The sequence below is a fragment of the Primulina huaijiensis genome, chromosome 9 (assembly GCF_012295235.1).
Source record: "Primulina huaijiensis isolate GDHJ02 chromosome 9, ASM1229523v2, whole genome shotgun sequence".
NCBI lineage: Eukaryota > Viridiplantae > Streptophyta > Magnoliopsida > Lamiales > Gesneriaceae > Primulina > Primulina huaijiensis.
In genome coordinates, this window is record NC_133314.1 from 3631090 (window position 1) to 3648654 (window position 17565).

The window sequence follows — 17565 nt, forward strand, 5'->3', positions numbered from 1 at the left end:
ATTAAACAAAATAAATTAGAATTTAATAAATATTTATTTTCATAAAAAAATTAATTAACAAGATTACAAGTTTATAAAAATTTAATTTAAGATAGATTTGCATTACAATTTATTTACTTTAAAATGATTGAAAATAATAAAAATATATGAAATTAATTTATAAAAAATATAATAAAAATTTAAATATTATATTAATTATTAAAGTTTCACGAATTTTAATTTTCATATTATATTAAAAAAGACAATTCAAGGGTATTATGATCAATATACAATCTGATCATGATCACTATCCAAAAATTATACATTATCATACCTTTTAAGGAGGGATATTTTATCACACAAATACCATGAAGAATGCGGACTTTCAATCATAATCAAGAGACTGCAGACTAAATAAAAAATGAACCAAACGCGAGATAATAGATGATTATTTAATAATCATTCTCTTATCATGATTATCAAACATAAACCTACCATTTTTATTCTCTTTAATTTTATCCATTCCCTCGGGTCTCTAATCTTTCAGTCAATCAACCAAAGCAAAGATGTGGTGTGTTTAGAGTCCAAAAAATAGTCGATTATCGAGAATGAAGAAAAGAGAGTTGATGACATATTTCGGAAATTATACAAGATGACGATGAAACATGAAATAGAAAACAGTTCGAAAGAGAAATATTAGTGTAATAAAACTTTACAAATCCACTTACGAATATACTCAAGTCCCAATAACTCCTTCACACAGTCGACAATACAAGTTCCTAAATTACTATAATTACACGTACAAACAACAATGTACACATGAACGAATCACGGCAAAATAAGAAGAGAGAGATCTTAGCCACTTCGAGTGTATATCATACCTTCGAAAGCATTCATTCTTTGTTGCTTGAGGAGCGATCCTTCTTCGGTCCACCAAGAATACGAGATATCTGCAGGCCTCTGCTGAAAGCTTGGTTGAACAACATTCGTGTTTGGAACTCAGAAACGAAAGGGAACCACGCCAAGAATGCGACTGGTGTGAACACCAGCAATCCGATTATAATTTCATAACCACGTGCAAGTGTTCTAACCGATCCCCAGAATCCAGCACGAACAACTAGAGGCTTTAATGCCTGTGCGATCTGTTTTTTCAGAAATGAATCGGAATGAGACTCAAACTCGACCATAAAATTTGTTAGAATAATGGATAGACAATAACAGTCTTCTACTTTACTATAGGTTTACTCCATGTCACACACTTACACAGGCACGCATCTGACATTTGAACCATTAGAGACTACAAATTATGACAACATTTAAGGGTGAGAGAAATCTTGGTTTGACCAACTTAACATTTCCTACTAGTTGGGTAAAACGGTTGTTATTTTTTGTTTAAAATATTGCTTGATTCGACTAAGTTTCGGTTATTATCAAAAACCAAAAAGGACCAAACAACAGGAACTTAAGTAGAGAAATATTTTCTCATATAAATATTTCGATTTGGTTAGTCATGTCAGTTTACTTATTTTGCCTAATTCGTTCAGTTAGCTAGGTTGTTTTGATTATTTTAGTATATATCAATTCGGTTAGATTGCTTATGATGAAAATTTTGGTTGATTAAATGATTTGTAAATAAATTTGGTTTATTTAGTTCTGAATGCTCGCCCTGACCGACATTCTATAGATCGCAATACTTGCATTACGCTTGAGCACAAGTAGGGAGTATAACTTAGGATAAAACAAGCGGAAGATGAAGTCTGAGTCAGACCCAAACCGTAAATAAATTATAAAACTATAAACATGGAATAGGGCTAGGAGATAAAAAGATTGTCAAAAAACTGATGAACAGAAGATAGGACGGACAAGTAGCACTCACCAATAGTAATCCCCATCCGGTTGGCATGAATGCGAGGATGCAAACAATAACGTCTCGGAATGTCATGTGTGCACGAGCTATTAAGGTAATAAGTACTGCCACAAGTAAGACGAACATCAAGCCCTTGATCATTCGAAATACGAGCTGAAAATCAGCACTGAGTTGCTTCCTTCCAACTGAGACAACCTGCAAAAGTTTGGCACATTTAAGGTCCGGGAAAGGGTTCGAAGCTGAACATGAACAGGTCTATTCTTTTGAGCAGAGATATGCTCGGTATTATGATTGGTATAAAAGAGACAAAATGTTCACCTTCAACATTAGTAAGACCAGAAGAATCACAAGCCACGATAAACCATAAACCTGGATATGAAGCAAAAGGGATGATTATCATGTCCACATTCCAAAGTAGCAAATAAAAACTGAAGGAACGAAGGAAAAATGGAAAACAAGGAATGAGGATTACATGAGTGTAAACATCATACCAGAAAACTTCTGCTTCCCTTGATGAAGCTCAGGTGATAAACGAGTCCGTACTGATAAATGAAAAACCGAAGAGACAGCAATATTTCAAAAATTATACCACGCGTTCCCGAATGAGACAAATGCTCTTGTTGTTTCTCCCACCAAGATTGCCAACTCTTGTCCGAAGGGACACCTATGCCTCCATGATTATTTATCCATTTGTTCCAATCTGTCCAATCATCCACGATTTTCTGCCATTCGAATCCAGAAGGATTGAACAGAAAAGGGGCAAAAAGCCAAGTGCCCACCAGCACCCATATAGACACAGTAATCAATACATATGCAACAACTCCTCTGTATGCTCCACCAAATATTTGGTACACAAGAAGCAAAATCATTAGTTCAATTCCTTTGACGAAATGGCTTCGGGAATATAACTGATAGTTGTCCGCAAACTTTGCGTGAAACACGACAAATCCTCGACCAGTACCTCTATATTGAGCACCCCCATGAAGCAATGTTCGTCCAAAATAATGTATTCTAGTTCCAAGCGAAAATGTGAAAAATACAGGAGCAAGTTGAAGTTGCATTAGAACAAAATCAGTTAACGCACTACCGAAACCCCTTTCAAGACCTATCTCCATCATCATAGGTAAAGCCATTAGGAGTCCAATTTGCACAAATGACTGAGAAGCAAGAGCAACTTGTAGAGGCTTATTGTCCCGTATTGCTGGATGGCTACTCAAATTCTCTTCAAGGCCACTTAGAACAAGATAAAGCCGACCATATAGAAATACATATACAGTTAGAACCGTAAGCTGTCAGGAAAAAATAGAAACGTTCAGATACAACCTTGAGAAGATTTACATTGTTAAGAAACTTTTTCATGGTGTGGATGCTACCAAAGTGCTAAAATAGAAGCCCACTGTAGTAAAATAACATGACAGCATTCGGAAAAAGTCAAAGCGATGGCCAAGCCTATAAACATCACGACTCAAAGTCTGCTCTCCATTACCACATGCTATCTTTGCCTCAAAATTTGAGATTTGGTTGAGGCCGACATCCCTTCCTTTACCAACTTGTACGTACTCATGATGAGTGACATTGCCTCCACGAAGAGTGGAATTGAAACCTTCATAGAAATGAGCTGTATAAAATAACTGAAAAGCTAGATTTATCAGAAAATACACATAGGTTGTTTTAAGGCTATGAAAATGCCTGCAAAAATATCCTCGCTCAAGTTGATGATTTTAGAAGCTTTGCTAACACCACCTCTAGTCAGGTGAAACAACCTATCAAATACATCTGGATGTCCATAATGAAAACGAACCCTGAAATACAACAAGAAAATTTGAAATCAGATGAATAAATTTAGCTGATCCGAGAGTAGCCACGAATATTAGCATCATATTATACAGAATTCATAAAATGTCATGCCTTGTGGGATTTTTACTTCTTAAGTGATGAAGCAGAACTAGTGATGAAGACGAAGATAGAGAGAAGGTTGTTATTAATTTGCCACATTGTCTAAAAACACAAAGTACCCTCATATGTGCAGCTATTCTTCTTGGCAGCAAGACTTGACCCAAGCCCTGTTTGGACTATCACTGGTACACATTCAATGACCCCCTCATTTAAACTCTAAAAGTATTATATAGGAGACATTTAGAACATTTTATCTTTACAAATAGTCTTATTCTTCAATTTTCAATCTTATTAAACGGTGATTAAAAGGAACACAAAATGCAACAAGCTAACCAAATATCATAACTATTTCTAGGTGCAGATACTGAAACTTAGATCTGTAACAAATCCTATAAAAATCAACATAAACTTACTTCAATGGATTGGCGAGCAATCTTTGACCTATTGTGACAAAACAATTCTCCTGATTTGACATGAACCAGGCAAGTGAAGATACACTAAAGAAGTAGAGAACTACAGGTTAACCAACAATAAAATTACAGAAATGGGATTTGAAATGAGTAAAAGTTTATTTCCCGAGTTCAATACCTTCCTGTGAATATGTGCTCCCTAAGTCCAAGAATTGTTGGTTTCCTCACACCATGCTTCTTAAGGAACTCTTGCAACACGTTCCTCATTTTGAAGGCTTCCTCCATGTAGTTGTCCTGTTGCCAAACATTTGATCATAATCCATCAGGTCAATATTGGAATTCCAATAGCTTAACTGTAGAAGTCAAATACCTGGTTCATATCAATCGTTTGTAAGCCTTCCCCACGTGTAAAGATTATGGCATGATTTTGATTCTCTGGTTTGCCCTCACCCAATATTGCTGGTCCGGGAAGTTTTATGCGATAAATAACCTGGTAGGAATTTGAGTTGTTATTACTATCATCACATTACCATGTTTATACAAATGTAGATTTAAGATTTTAAAAAATACCATGCTTATACAAGACTCGCATCACCAGAAACTTTAAGGTACAGACAAAGCTTCATGTTGAAATTTTAAAAAAAGAGGATATGCTATTATATTAAAAAACAACCATATAATAAATCAAAAGAGCCGATATCTGAAGAAATTGCCTGTAAAACAGGCAGATGTGAGATGAATGTAAAATTATCAGATATGTACTCCATTATTTTCCATGACAGTGTCAAGTATTTATGTTGAATGTTTAAACTAGGACTGATAGCTTATAACATTTTATTTTTTTGGTTGTTAAATGTGTAAAACTTATAGAACTTCGATCTCTTCAGCATAAGGTAACTCGATTATAAAACATGAAAAGTTGAAATAGAAACTTTTATCATATATCATGGATATTTGATAATATTTAGGCATTCATATCAAGTTAAGAACTTGTACCTGGTCTAACTTCTGATCTGGATCAGATGAGTCAACTGATTTTGGCACAGCTTTGACAAGAGTTGAATAGTAGATTTTCTCGTCCATTTTACTAGATTTGATTCTACCTGTATCTTCAACCTCATCAATGTAAGCCACACGAACAGATGGATACCTGCTTAATAAATTAACAAACTCAAGACACATAGAAGACAATCAATGAACACATGAAAGAAATAAATCACAAGATCATACTTAATCATAAGTCTCAAAATATCTGCTGCACGAGAATCACCCGATCTTTTTTGAAGTCCATATCTTTGGCATGAGACCACATACGTAAACTTCATGTCTGCCACTGCTTGACATTGTGTTAATAATGAACTTTCATTTCTAACTTGTTCCTCAGTATTCAGTTCAGCAGCCTTATAGCCTTTCATTAAATCTGTAGCAAGCATTGACTGAAATAATAACTACTTTTCAAGTTAATGGGTGGTAAAGAAAAAATAAGTAAAGAATTCATTGAGCACCTTCCTTTCCTGCCATATCAAGAAAAGCCTGTAGTTCTAAAGCTTGTCGGTAGTACATCATTCCTCGTACTGGTTTTCAAGTGGAGAACATATCAATATAACATACCATCATTTAATTTAGCAACGACTCAGCTCAGAAGAAAATATTAAAAATAGAATACCGGTTTTGGTCAATGTTTGGCCCCTGTATGAAGCCCATAGACGTAGGTCTTCCTCGAGGTTTGGGTCTAGCTTGATATCTTCCTCGCTGCCGCAACCAATTCGTTCCAGAAAATTCTCCCATTCATCTGTCATTAAAAATAGTAGTTCATGTTAGTGTTCTTCATTCTAAGTCAAGTGTGTATACATAGTAACAACAGTATCAAGAGTCGAAAAACAAATAAATAAAACCTGGGAAAATCTTTTGCAAATAAAACAGAATTGAAACACCATCCTCATTTGGCTTTTCCAGTGAATTAATGGAGAAGAGAACTTCTTCATCCAAGTAAGGAGTTAAAATGCTGCAGAAAACATAAAAGAAAATATGAAACATAAGACGCATGCTTAAAAAAAACAGCATATTCATCAAGAAACAATGATAGGACTTTGTTTAGTAGATATTCTAGCAACAAACTCATCTAGAAAATAGCCAAATACCTCACATTAAAATCCAGTTAATTTAAACAACTCCCAATCCCAAGAATATATCGTGTGGGAAAATCTCCTCCAGTTAAAGAAGATTGTGCATATAATTTAGTCAATGTATTTCCAGATTGTGTGGGATTTAGATTAGAGTAAATATTCTCTAGGATTTAATGTTCCTAATTATATCTTGATTATTGTGTATATAAACCTTTGTAATCATCATTATTAAGATAAAAGATTATATTTTTCTCTCTAAAATTTTGCCATGATATTAGAGCTGTGGGCAAATATCCTCCCAATCAAAGAAGATGTGTGTATAATTTAGTCAATGTATTTCCAGATTGTGTGGTATTCAGGTTAGAGCAAATATTCTAGGATTTAATATTCCTAAATTAGATCTTGATTAATGTGAACATAAATCGCTGTAATCATCATTATTAAGAGACAATAGTCATATTTTTCTCTCTAAACTTTTTTCATGGTATTAGAGCTTTAGGTCAAAAATCCGTGAATTTTTTTCGTCATCATTATATCACCTATCTCTCTATTCCCCTCAATCACATAACCAGTTGTCAAGCAAATGTGTCAAAAGTGTGATAACAACAGCGCTAAGGCCACCAAAGAGATCCCATCGAATGAGGGCAGCAATCTGATGTCAACCAGCAGGAGCTACAAAACATTCACTCAGCATATAGGCTGAATGGGAAGAAGTACCTCAAATGGCCTCAATTGGTTCGCCAATTCTTCAAAGGAAAAGGCAAATTGAGTCATCTACTTGGTTCTGGCCCAAAAGAGGGAGATCATTGATTTCAAGCATGGGATGAACAAGATTCGATGTTAATGTCCTGGTTAGGGAACTCCATGCTGCCTGAAATCAGCGACACATGCATGTTCCTCACCACTGTGGCAGACATATGGGAGACTGTGAAGCAAACATACTCCAAAGTCTGAGATGATGCACAAATATATGAAATCAAGACAGATTTCATCAACTAAACAAGGAAATTGGTCAATCACAGATTATTCCATCTTCTACAAAGTTTGAGGCAAGAGATGGATTGTTATCAATGCGTAGAAATGAAATGCAGTGATGGCGCAGTACTTCTTGAAAGGTTGGTTAAAGATAAAATTAATGACTTCCTGTCTGGATTCAATTGAATTTGATGACGTGAGATAACAAATTCTTGGAAAAGCAGATCTACCAACACTAAATGAGACAGATGCATTGTTCGAGCTGAAGAAGGAAGAAGAGGTGTTATGATAGAATACAATTCAGTGACTAATTCAGCCCTTGCGACCACAAAAGGGAGGAACTTTAGCACCGAGCAGCCGGTAGGGAAGGATAATAAACAGCCTGATTTTTCATTGAAATCACGTGGTAAAAATTCCATGTGGTGCCCTCACCGTGAGAGGGATAATCACACTGAGGACAAATACTTGAAAATCCACAGCCGGCCACAAAGATCAAATAAATATTGGACAGACAAAGGTAAACATTCAAAGAGACAAGGAAAGGCATATACGCCTGCCAGTGATCAACAAGTTGAGGAAAACAACATTCAAGGATGACCCATTGAATTCAATAGAGAAGAAATGGAGAAACTAAAGAATCTCTTGGGATCATTAGGAAAAACCTCCACAGCAGGTACTTGCACTTCGGCGTTCTCAGGCATATCTTCTTCTTCTCATGCCTTCCATGTGTTGGATATGATCAACAACTAGCTCTTGGGTCATTGATTCAGGTGCTACGGATCACATGACCCACTATCCACAAAAATTTGTCACACACAAGCCTTGCCGGACAAAAAAAGATAACAATGGCTTATGGTTCAGCAACAACAGTAGCAGGACAAGGAGACATTGTTATAACCAAAACCCTCACTCTTAAAAATGTCATGCATGTCCCTAAACTTTTTACAAACATGCGGTCAATCCAAAAACTCGCAAAGGATTCTAATTGCAGTGTTGTTTTCGATGGTTCTCATTGTGTTTTTCAGGAACAGGGTACAAGGAGGATAATTGGACAAGCGAGAGAAAATAATGGTCTCCACTATCATGAAGAATCGAGTGGTCGGGATAGAGTTACGAACCCCTCTCCATTCTCATTACTTTAGAGCCTTCTAAATCCAATAAATACCATATTTGGCTCAAACACCTTCGTCTTGGTCACCCATCGTTTAAAGTCCTTAAGATTATGTTTCCTTTAATGTTCAAAGATTTGGATATTGATAATTTAAAGTATGATGTTTGTGAATTAGCAAAGCACGACAATGCCTCATTCCCAATAAGCAATAAAAGAACCACAGTTCCATTTAATCTCATTCACAGTGATGTTTGGGGACCTTCAACTATTCCTAACATATTTGGGGCTCGATGGTTTATTTTCTTCACTGATGATTGTACATGTGTAACTTGGATTTTCCTCATGAAACACAAATCTGAGATCAGCATCATTTTTCCCATCTTCTGTCACATGATTAAGACAATTTGATAGGGAAGTCAAAAGATTGTGGTCTGACAATGCTAGGGACTATTTTAATCAAGTTCTTGCACCATATTTATAAGAAAAGGCATAATACATGAATCTCTTGCGTTAATACACCCCAACAGAATGGGGTGGCTGAGCGCAAGAATGGACACATTCTAGCCGTCACCAGAGCCTTCTTGTTTAAAAAAAAATTCCTAAACAATTTTGGGGAGCGGCAGTCATAACAGCAGCAGTTCATATCATTAACAGATTACCTACCAAAGTTCGTGACTTTCAAAGTCCCAAGCATACGTTACCATCCTCCCACAAGGAAAGTCTATATCTCTGCCAATGTCACTTTCAATGAAGATGATAACTATTTTTGTAGTCCTTAACATCAGGGGGAGATCTTATTGGAAAAAGATAAGGACAATGAAATTTTCCCCCTTGATCATGCTCTTCTACCTCACCTACAGCTCTTACACCTACCCGGCTACACACTGAATCTTTAACAACTAAATCACCTCCGCCTATTGCCCCTCCCAATATAGAACTCGTCATGAACCTCCTACAGCTCAAGTTCAAGACTTCACTCGACCACTGCAGGTTTATAAAAGAAGGCAGACACCAATTATCAAATTAGTCCAGGTCCAATCACCCACACCAGTCCCTGTTCGTGAACTTAATGAGGTATCCCCTAATCCTTACACTGATAATACTTTGAATGTCCTTGATCAAAATAATTATGATGTTCCAATTGCTATTAAAAAACAAATCCGATCACGCACCAAACTCCCCTTAACCATATTCATGTCTTACAAGAAGATGTCTCCCAATCACCAAGCCTTTCTCAGCAGCCTAAACTCAATCCAAATTCCCAAAACAGTATCCGAGGAATTGAATGATGTTAATTGGAAGAATGCCATGAAGGATGAAATGGAAGCACTTGAAAAAAATAAGACTTGGGACTTGGTGAAACTGCCAAAAGGAAAACAAACAGTGGGGTGTAGATGGATATTAACAATCCAATACAATTCAGATGTTTCATTGGAAAGATACAAGGCAAGACCTGTAGCCAAATGGTACACTCAAACATATGTGATTGATTACAGTTAGGAATGTAAACGAACCAAACCGTTCGCGAGCTATTCGGAGCTCAGTTCGATAAAAAACTTGAGTTCGTTTATTAATCATATCAAATCAAGCTTGAGCTCGATCAATTTAATCAAACTAAACTCAAGACTAAGGATATTCAGCTCGTGAACTCGCAAACATGTTCGTTAATAGGCTCTCGAGCTCGGGGTGCTTGTTTAGGTCGCTCGTAAGCTCGAGCTTGAGCTCGGCTCGTTTTTTTTTTAGTTGTTATATTTATAGTTTTGGTTATTTATGAATGAATTTACATTTTTATGTCTGATTTAAAATTAGTTCATATATATATTTAATTTTTATCAAGCTCGAATTAAACTCAAACTCGAGTTCAACTGTAAGCTTTATGAGCTCGAAAACGAGCCGAGCTCAAATCAGGCTTGTTAAACATAATAACCAAACTCGAGCCCAGCTTGATTAACATGATAAACGAGTTTTTAACGAGCCGAGCTTGAGGTTTTCGCGAGCTTAGTAATTTCAAGACAAGTCGAGCTCGAGCCTCTATCAATCTTAAACGAGCCAAGCTCAAGCCAGACTCTCATTTCTTGAACAAAAATCCCTTTATCGGACAATCTTAAAAGAAGGAATCTTGTGACATGGAGAAGGAAAAAGTACGACGTCGTGGCAAGATACAATGCAGGAACTAAATATAGAGCTATGGATTAGAAGACTTGAAAGTTCAATGGAAAGGCCCAATGAAACTTTATTGTGACAACAAATCAACTATTAATATTGCTCATAATCCAATACAACTTGACTGTATAAAGCACGTTGAAGTGGAACAACACTTTATAAAAGAAAAGCTCCTTTCTATTTCACAAAGCAGCAGCTTGCAGGCATACTCACCAAAGGATTGATTGGTACTTTTTTCCAGAGACAAGTAAGCAAGATTGGTATGAACGACATTCGTTCCCTAGCTTGAGGGGGAGAGTGGAAAAATCTTCTCCCAATCAAAGAAGATTGTGTGCATGATTTAGTCAATGTATTTCCAGATTGTGTGGGATTTAGAATAGAGTAATTATTTTCTAGGATTTAATATTCTTAAATTAGATCTTGATTATTGTGTATAGAAACAGTTGTTATCATCATTATTAAGATAAACGAGTTAACATTTTCTCTCTAAACTTTTGTCATACCAAACTTCTCAAAATGACTTATCTGTAGGGGTGTCAATCGGGTCGGGTGGGTCGGGTTTCGGGTCAACCCGCGAAATTTTTTTATTTTTTTTCCCAACCCGAACCCGAAGCAACCCGAAAACCCCCAACCCGAACACGAACCCGTCTAACCCGACTCAACCCGTCTAACCCGAATTTTTTTAATTTTTTTTTAAAAAATTCGAAAAAATAAAAAATAATAGTAATATTTTAATTTAAACACATAATTACAAAATTTTCGATTTAAATTTGAAAGTTTAATGGTATAAAATTAAAAGTATATTTACTAAATTAAATAAACAATTGTTAAAAAAATAAAAAAAATACAAATAAATATTAAATGATGAAAATTTATCATATAAATACACAATAAATTTTGTTCAAACATACAATATATAAAAATATAGGTAATATTTACAAAAAAAAAAAAGTTTTCGGGTCAACCCGCGACTCAACCCGAAACCCGTCTAACCTAGTACTAACCCGAACCCACCCAACCCGAACCCGAAAAACCCCAACCCGAACCTGATTTTTTTCGTGTTGGGTCGTATCGGGTTGACGGGTCGTGTCGCATTTTGACACCCCTACTTATCTGTAGCACAATTTAACTTACGAGTACTCTCAGTTGAAAAGATGTTATTAATATCTTCGGGGAACCATGTCAAGAACATAAAATATTTAGAGTGTGAAGCGATTGTTATAAATTATTTATCAATTTGCATAGAACAAAACAGCGAAGGAAAAATAACTGGTGCATTGTTATGGCATCATGTAAACCAAGAAATCAATGTTATGACTTTTGGACACAGATATTTCATCCCTGAACTATACAGGCAATGAGTTCCTATTCTTAGTGCATTATCTCTCTATGAATCAAAATTGTCCGATAAAATACGAGAAAACACATTATATAACGGAACCCTAATATCAAAGCATTACAGTAAACCTAAACCTCACTATGTGAAGTGACTTACGAAAAGGAGAGCATATTGCGAACTTTGGGAGCTGGAGGCATATCCATGAACAATGAATTTGAGAAAAATGAAATACGTCTCCTGGCTTCTAAATTGGATGGCACATCCATAGCCGATTCCTTCACAGTTAGCAGCAGATGAAGCCGCTTAATCTGAATACACAAATAGCTATTGATTTTGATAGAGTGAACAATAAATGTCAGAATTACAAGTATCGATAAAAATAGGTAATATAATTTTACTATCTTTTAACAGTTATTCAAGTCCAAGTTTATCAGAACCCTAACGAGGAAAGGAGGATTTTACAAAGCATTCCATAGAACTTACTTTCTCTTTCCATGCCTCAAGGTCTTCTGTAACTGGAAAACGAAGTGTCTTAAAGTATTGCTGCTGTTGATCAAGAGGCATCATCCCTTGATACATTCCATAGGATCCACCATGGCTGGATTCTAGCAAACTACAAGAGAAAATAATGATTGAAGTGCATACACATTAACATGAAATCGTGTGTGATTATTAATAGCATGTGTATTATTACCTAGGAACAGAGTCATCCAATATGTCCCTAGTCACAACTTCTAGCATGTCGAGCAAGACAATAACTATTTCATCCTTATCCTTGTCATCCCTTCTATTTTCTCTCTGCAGAATATAAAATAATTACTCTTAGGCAGTTCCAAACATTGTCATGTCTTGTACTGACATTAGAAATATAGGATTCAAAATATTTACCAGATACTCAATAAGCAGCACAAATTTGTCATAGAGGATTGGCAGAGCACTCATATTACATTTCACAATAAGATCACCCTGTTCTATGTGTTTATCGACTTTAGAGAAGATCTCACTTATTACTCTGAAATTTACAAACCAAAAGAATATGATTGGAATTTTCAATATGTGAAAAATAATATAAAATTTAATGTTCTTTGATGAAAACTTACTGCTTCTCGCGTTTTCCCACAACCAAATAATTGATAATATTTTTACAAGACGCATAGCACTCACTAATAGCACATCGCATGTATGTATCAGCAATCAATCTCTTATTGAGCTCTCGATCTCTTGCATTGACGTCTTTTGCCATATCCAGGGCAATAGGAAGCTATATTGAAAACCATGACAGATGAAGCGATAACTTAAAAAGCTTACAAATTAAAGTAGTTCTAGTACCCCTACCTTGCTGGCTAGTAAAAACGGAGGCCACTGGATAAGGTCCAACTCTTTGTCAGCATGATATGGCACAAGCAATAGGTTCATTTCCCTGTTACCATTGTTCCCCAACCGTGAACCCAGAAAAAAATATAACCAACTTCAGAGAATCAGAAGAGAGAGGGTTACAAGCAGTTCAAAAATTTAAGCCAAAAATACCCCTATATACATGTCCCCTGATTGCATTCTGTGGAAAAAATTCGAGCGGAAAAAACTAATACAACTACCTAACTATATTAGGGGTTTTGTGTTTGGAAATTGCAGTTTTCTATTTGCTCTGTGTGATTGCTTGAAAACTGAAAGTTTCTTAAATTGTCTTTCCAGTTTAACCTTTAATGTTTTCTGGTATATAACCTCTTGATTACATAACAAAAAATACAATTTTTTCACCTTAACTTTCTACATGGTATGAGAGCCATAGGTTTCAACATCGGGAAGAGCTACTTAAACTGGTCAAAACTATTCCAACTGGAAACGTGCTCCTCTCATTGAAACAAGACCAAAGGAAGGGGACCTGATTTTGTATCATTGGATGAGAATGCCTTGGACTATTAATTCAATGGAGACAAGCATCAGCTGTGTGTACCTATCTTCTCTTCAAGACTTCCAATGGCATCTATGTTGCCTTGAGAGAAAATAATTCTGATTTGGAAATGTTCTCATTTTTTTGCTCAATGAAATTGAATAACAATAAAGGAATCTTAATGTTTATGTGACCAAATACTAAAATGTTTAAAATTCAATGGCAAAATTTGGACGTATTCATGAAGCAGATTAGAGGGGTTTGGATATCCATGTTAAATTTTAAACATCACTTGGATAAAGAAAGATTGTATGATATCCTTGCAAGTTTCAATTGGGAGTTAGATGAAGTGTGTGGTAGAATTCAAGGAAGGAGACGGCTCCTTTTGACTGGAGAGGCCTTTTCCAAAGTTCTACGAGAAAATAATAGGAGAGTGATGTTAATCGATAAAATGGACTCCCTTTCCATGGCTGTGTTGGGGAACTGATTGCAAAAGTGCTATATTTTTAAGAATCAATCCACCTATTCATCTAATAATCACACTGATGTAAAACATCATAGGAACTGGAATAAACCTTGATGTGATATTTTCTTTTTAGAATGATGATATCCTAATTGTTAAGGACCCATTGGATTCCTAAGAATAAGGATTGTATAGTAGCATATTTCTGTTATTTCCTATTTTGTAAGAGAGAGAGGGGTGGTGGTGGGGGGGGGGGGCTTTTAAAAAAACCATATTCTTTTCTACCCAATCTATATGGTATCAGATAAATAATAATTGTCCTATGCTCTACATTATTTTTACGTTTTCCTTCCCTTTAATTCCTCCATTTTTCTATACTGATCTGCCAATTCTATTGCGTACACAGAAATATATAAATCAATCAATAGTCAATACCACTTGTGACAATACTGCCTATAAACTTCCGACTGAATCACTCTCTTATTCCATCCAAATCACTACAACTAGTCTCAATGGAACAATTGTTCTGGTAGTTCAATCCATTAGAAAGTATAATAGAGGGAGAGAGAAACTCGGATATTTAACTGTTGACATTGTAGAGCCAGAAAAAACTGATGCTGGTCATGCTGTTTGGGATACTAAAACTCCATGATAAAATAAGTGTGAACTACATGTGTTGACCAACAGCCAAAGCTCTTCCAGGAAAATGTCACCCTACTGTATTCAGGTCTTCAAAATGAGGATTCTACCACTAGATATTCTAAATTTCTAATCCCGAAGGTTTATGACAGAATCTTGACTTCTTCAATGATGACTATGAATGGAAGCACGCAGATTATTGCAATTACTTTAAGGAGATGGCTGAGTCAATGTTGATTTTGATGAAGTACGAGGAGTCTACTATGATTTTTTGCAATAAACAACGATATAAGTGTGAGTGTTACCATATACCTGTAATTTATCAGATCTTCCTCTCTAAAACTTTCGATTATCTTGTTCCACATCTGTGAAAATTTTGCTGCCTCCTCCTGTTTATTAGATTCGATCTGCGAATACCAGTCAATTCCAAATGCCATTATAGATCTTTGGAAACAAATAAAAGAAAACACGGTGTAATTTATTGAAGTTATTTATGATCAACCTGAGCAAATTTACGGGAGATCGTGGCCTTTATTCCCTTGGGCTTCTCAGCCTTTTCTGCTGGAATCAAACGGGCATTAAAAGCACCTGGCAATGATTGAAACCGAGACCTAAGCATTGCCAATGTTCGAATCTGTGGGTACAACATATATTTATCAGCTCAAAAAACCAATAGAAAAAAGCAGAACTTTCTGAAAAGTGTAAGAAAACCACATTTTCTGTATGAGATAAATCATATGTCATGAATTCATATATAAAACATATATACCAACGAAAATCACATTCATATTTATCAATGTAAGATCGAGGGTCTGCTATTTAGTCTGAATTTAGTCTCATTAGTTGAATTACAGAACTGCAATTAATACTTAAACTAGAAGATTAACAAGCTTAGGCTTATAACTAGCTTGGGAATAATAATAAAAAAAAAATTTGATAAGAAACTATTTTATTAATACTAAATATCAAAAGTTTACAATGCGTAGTGGATGAGCGATCCACGATCCACGGCGAGAAATTAAATCTAGAAGCAAGTCAAGAACAAATAAAACAACAATCCCTAACAAGATCTGCTAATAGTAATTGCTGAAATGAGGGTATGGTTAGTGTCCATCTCGCGACTCTGAGTTTAATTATCTCCGACTCCCACAAATTCTCTGAAGACTCTTCTATGTCGTTGAAAACTCTGTTATTGCGCTCCAGCCATATCGACCAAAATAAGCAGTGAATAATAATGCACCAAAAGTTTCTGAGGCCCTTTCCCTTGAGGTAACCGTGCTCCATAACGAACATGTCTCTTGAATTGAGAGGAAGGTCCATTCAAATCCCAGGTGTTGCATGACCTTAATCCATAAATGTCTTGTAAAAGAGCAGTGAATCAGTAGGTGATCTTGATTTTCCTCATTGTTCTTACACAAAACGCACCACTGAGGACATAAAACATAAGTCGGATTTCTTTTCTGCATTTTGTCACTCATCTGCAATTTGCCCAACGCAACAATCCAAGAGAACACTTTCACCTTTTGTGAGATCGGTACTTTCCAAATATGAGAGTAGAAAGGGAAAGATGGAGTATCAATATTGTTGAAAAAAGAAGAGTAGAAAGAGTTTACATAGAAAACACCCGAAGAGTCCCCTAACCAAACCCTGACGTCCCCTACCCCCACACTCAAAGATACTGATTCTAAAACCCCAGTTAGAGATTCCAACTCAATATTGTTCAACCCTCTTCTGAAACGCACATCCCACTGAATGACTGAAAGACCTTGACTATCAGAGACTGAGTAGAAATGATTAACTGGTTTGTTAGTAGACTGAGAGATAAGAAAAAGACGAGGAAAACACTCTTTAAAAGAACACAAACCCACCCATATATCCTCCCAAAACCGAATAAGATTCCCACCCTTAAGTACCGAGCCAATCAAGTGCCGACAAAGTGGATGGGTCCGAGAGATAAACTTCCATGGGCTTTTGAAAGTTGAATTTCTTGCCACTCTTAAATCCCAACCGTTGTCTTGAATCCCATAAATGCTACCCACAACTCTTTTCCACAAAGGATATTTCTCGACCGCGCATCTCCACCACCATTTCCCGAGTAATGCCCTATTCTTTAGACGGATGTTACCTAATCCCAAACCTCCTTTGTCTTTCGGTTTGCACACCTGAGTCCAGTTAATAACGTGGCAATGCGTCTCCCCATCAGGGCCGTCCCACAAAAAATTACTCATCAATGTTTCCATTTGCTTTGCCACTCGGTTTGTGACCATGAACAGTGACATAAAGTAGGTAGGTAATGCTTAACACTGACCAAATCAATGTTAATCGACCACCTTTAGATAGGAATGCCTTTTTCCAACTTGCCAACTTATTGGACATCTTAGAAATTAACGGTCCCCAAAATTCCAATTTTTTTGGGTTTCCACCCAATGGTGCTCCGAGGTACTTAATAGGCCATTGTTCTTTCTTCTAACCAATCGCCGCTGTCACACCATCAACTACAACATCTGATTGATTCAAACCAAGCAAAGAACTCTTCTCGAAATTAATTTTCAACCCCGATTTTAAACAAAACAAATTAAGGAGTTCTACGACAGCCTTCAAGTGTTGCTCAGATTGAACGAGAAAGAGAGTGTCATCCGCAAATTGAATGTGTGAAACTTCTACTTTGTTTCTCCCAACCTCGAGGCCTCTGACGGCGTTTGTAAA

The 17565-nt window shown here is 36.1% G+C and overlaps 1 protein-coding gene across 1 annotated transcript in view; it reads right to left on the reverse strand.

The window, feature by feature from the left end:
- Window positions 1-664: 664 nt before the first annotated feature.
- The window catches only part of LOC140985208 (callose synthase 1-like), a 54081-nt gene continuing 37180 nt past the window's right edge, over window positions 665-17565 (reverse strand). The window contains exons 21-42 of the mRNA XM_073452985.1: window positions 15362-15493; window positions 15172-15266; window positions 13202-13286; window positions 12967-13127; window positions 12755-12878; window positions 12561-12664; window positions 12350-12479; window positions 12023-12174; window positions 6048-6157; window positions 5819-5944; window positions 5658-5726; window positions 5383-5572; window positions 5149-5302; window positions 4523-4642; window positions 4331-4446; window positions 4156-4239; window positions 3536-3648; window positions 3220-3449; window positions 2338-3135; window positions 2165-2215; window positions 1856-2041; window positions 665-1121 (exon numbers count right to left, since the gene is read on the reverse strand). Coding sequence (XP_073309086.1) covers window positions 873-1121; window positions 1856-2041; window positions 2165-2215; window positions 2338-3135; window positions 3220-3449; window positions 3536-3648; window positions 4156-4239; window positions 4331-4446; window positions 4523-4642; window positions 5149-5302; window positions 5383-5572; window positions 5658-5726; window positions 5819-5944; window positions 6048-6157; window positions 12023-12174; window positions 12350-12479; window positions 12561-12664; window positions 12755-12878; window positions 12967-13127; window positions 13202-13286; window positions 15172-15266; window positions 15362-15493 — 3579 coding nt within the window. The 3' untranslated portion in view covers window positions 665-872. The remainder of the gene's footprint in view (window positions 1122-1855; window positions 2042-2164; window positions 2216-2337; window positions 3136-3219; window positions 3450-3535; window positions 3649-4155; window positions 4240-4330; window positions 4447-4522; window positions 4643-5148; window positions 5303-5382; window positions 5573-5657; window positions 5727-5818; window positions 5945-6047; window positions 6158-12022; window positions 12175-12349; window positions 12480-12560; window positions 12665-12754; window positions 12879-12966; window positions 13128-13201; window positions 13287-15171; window positions 15267-15361; window positions 15494-17565) is intronic.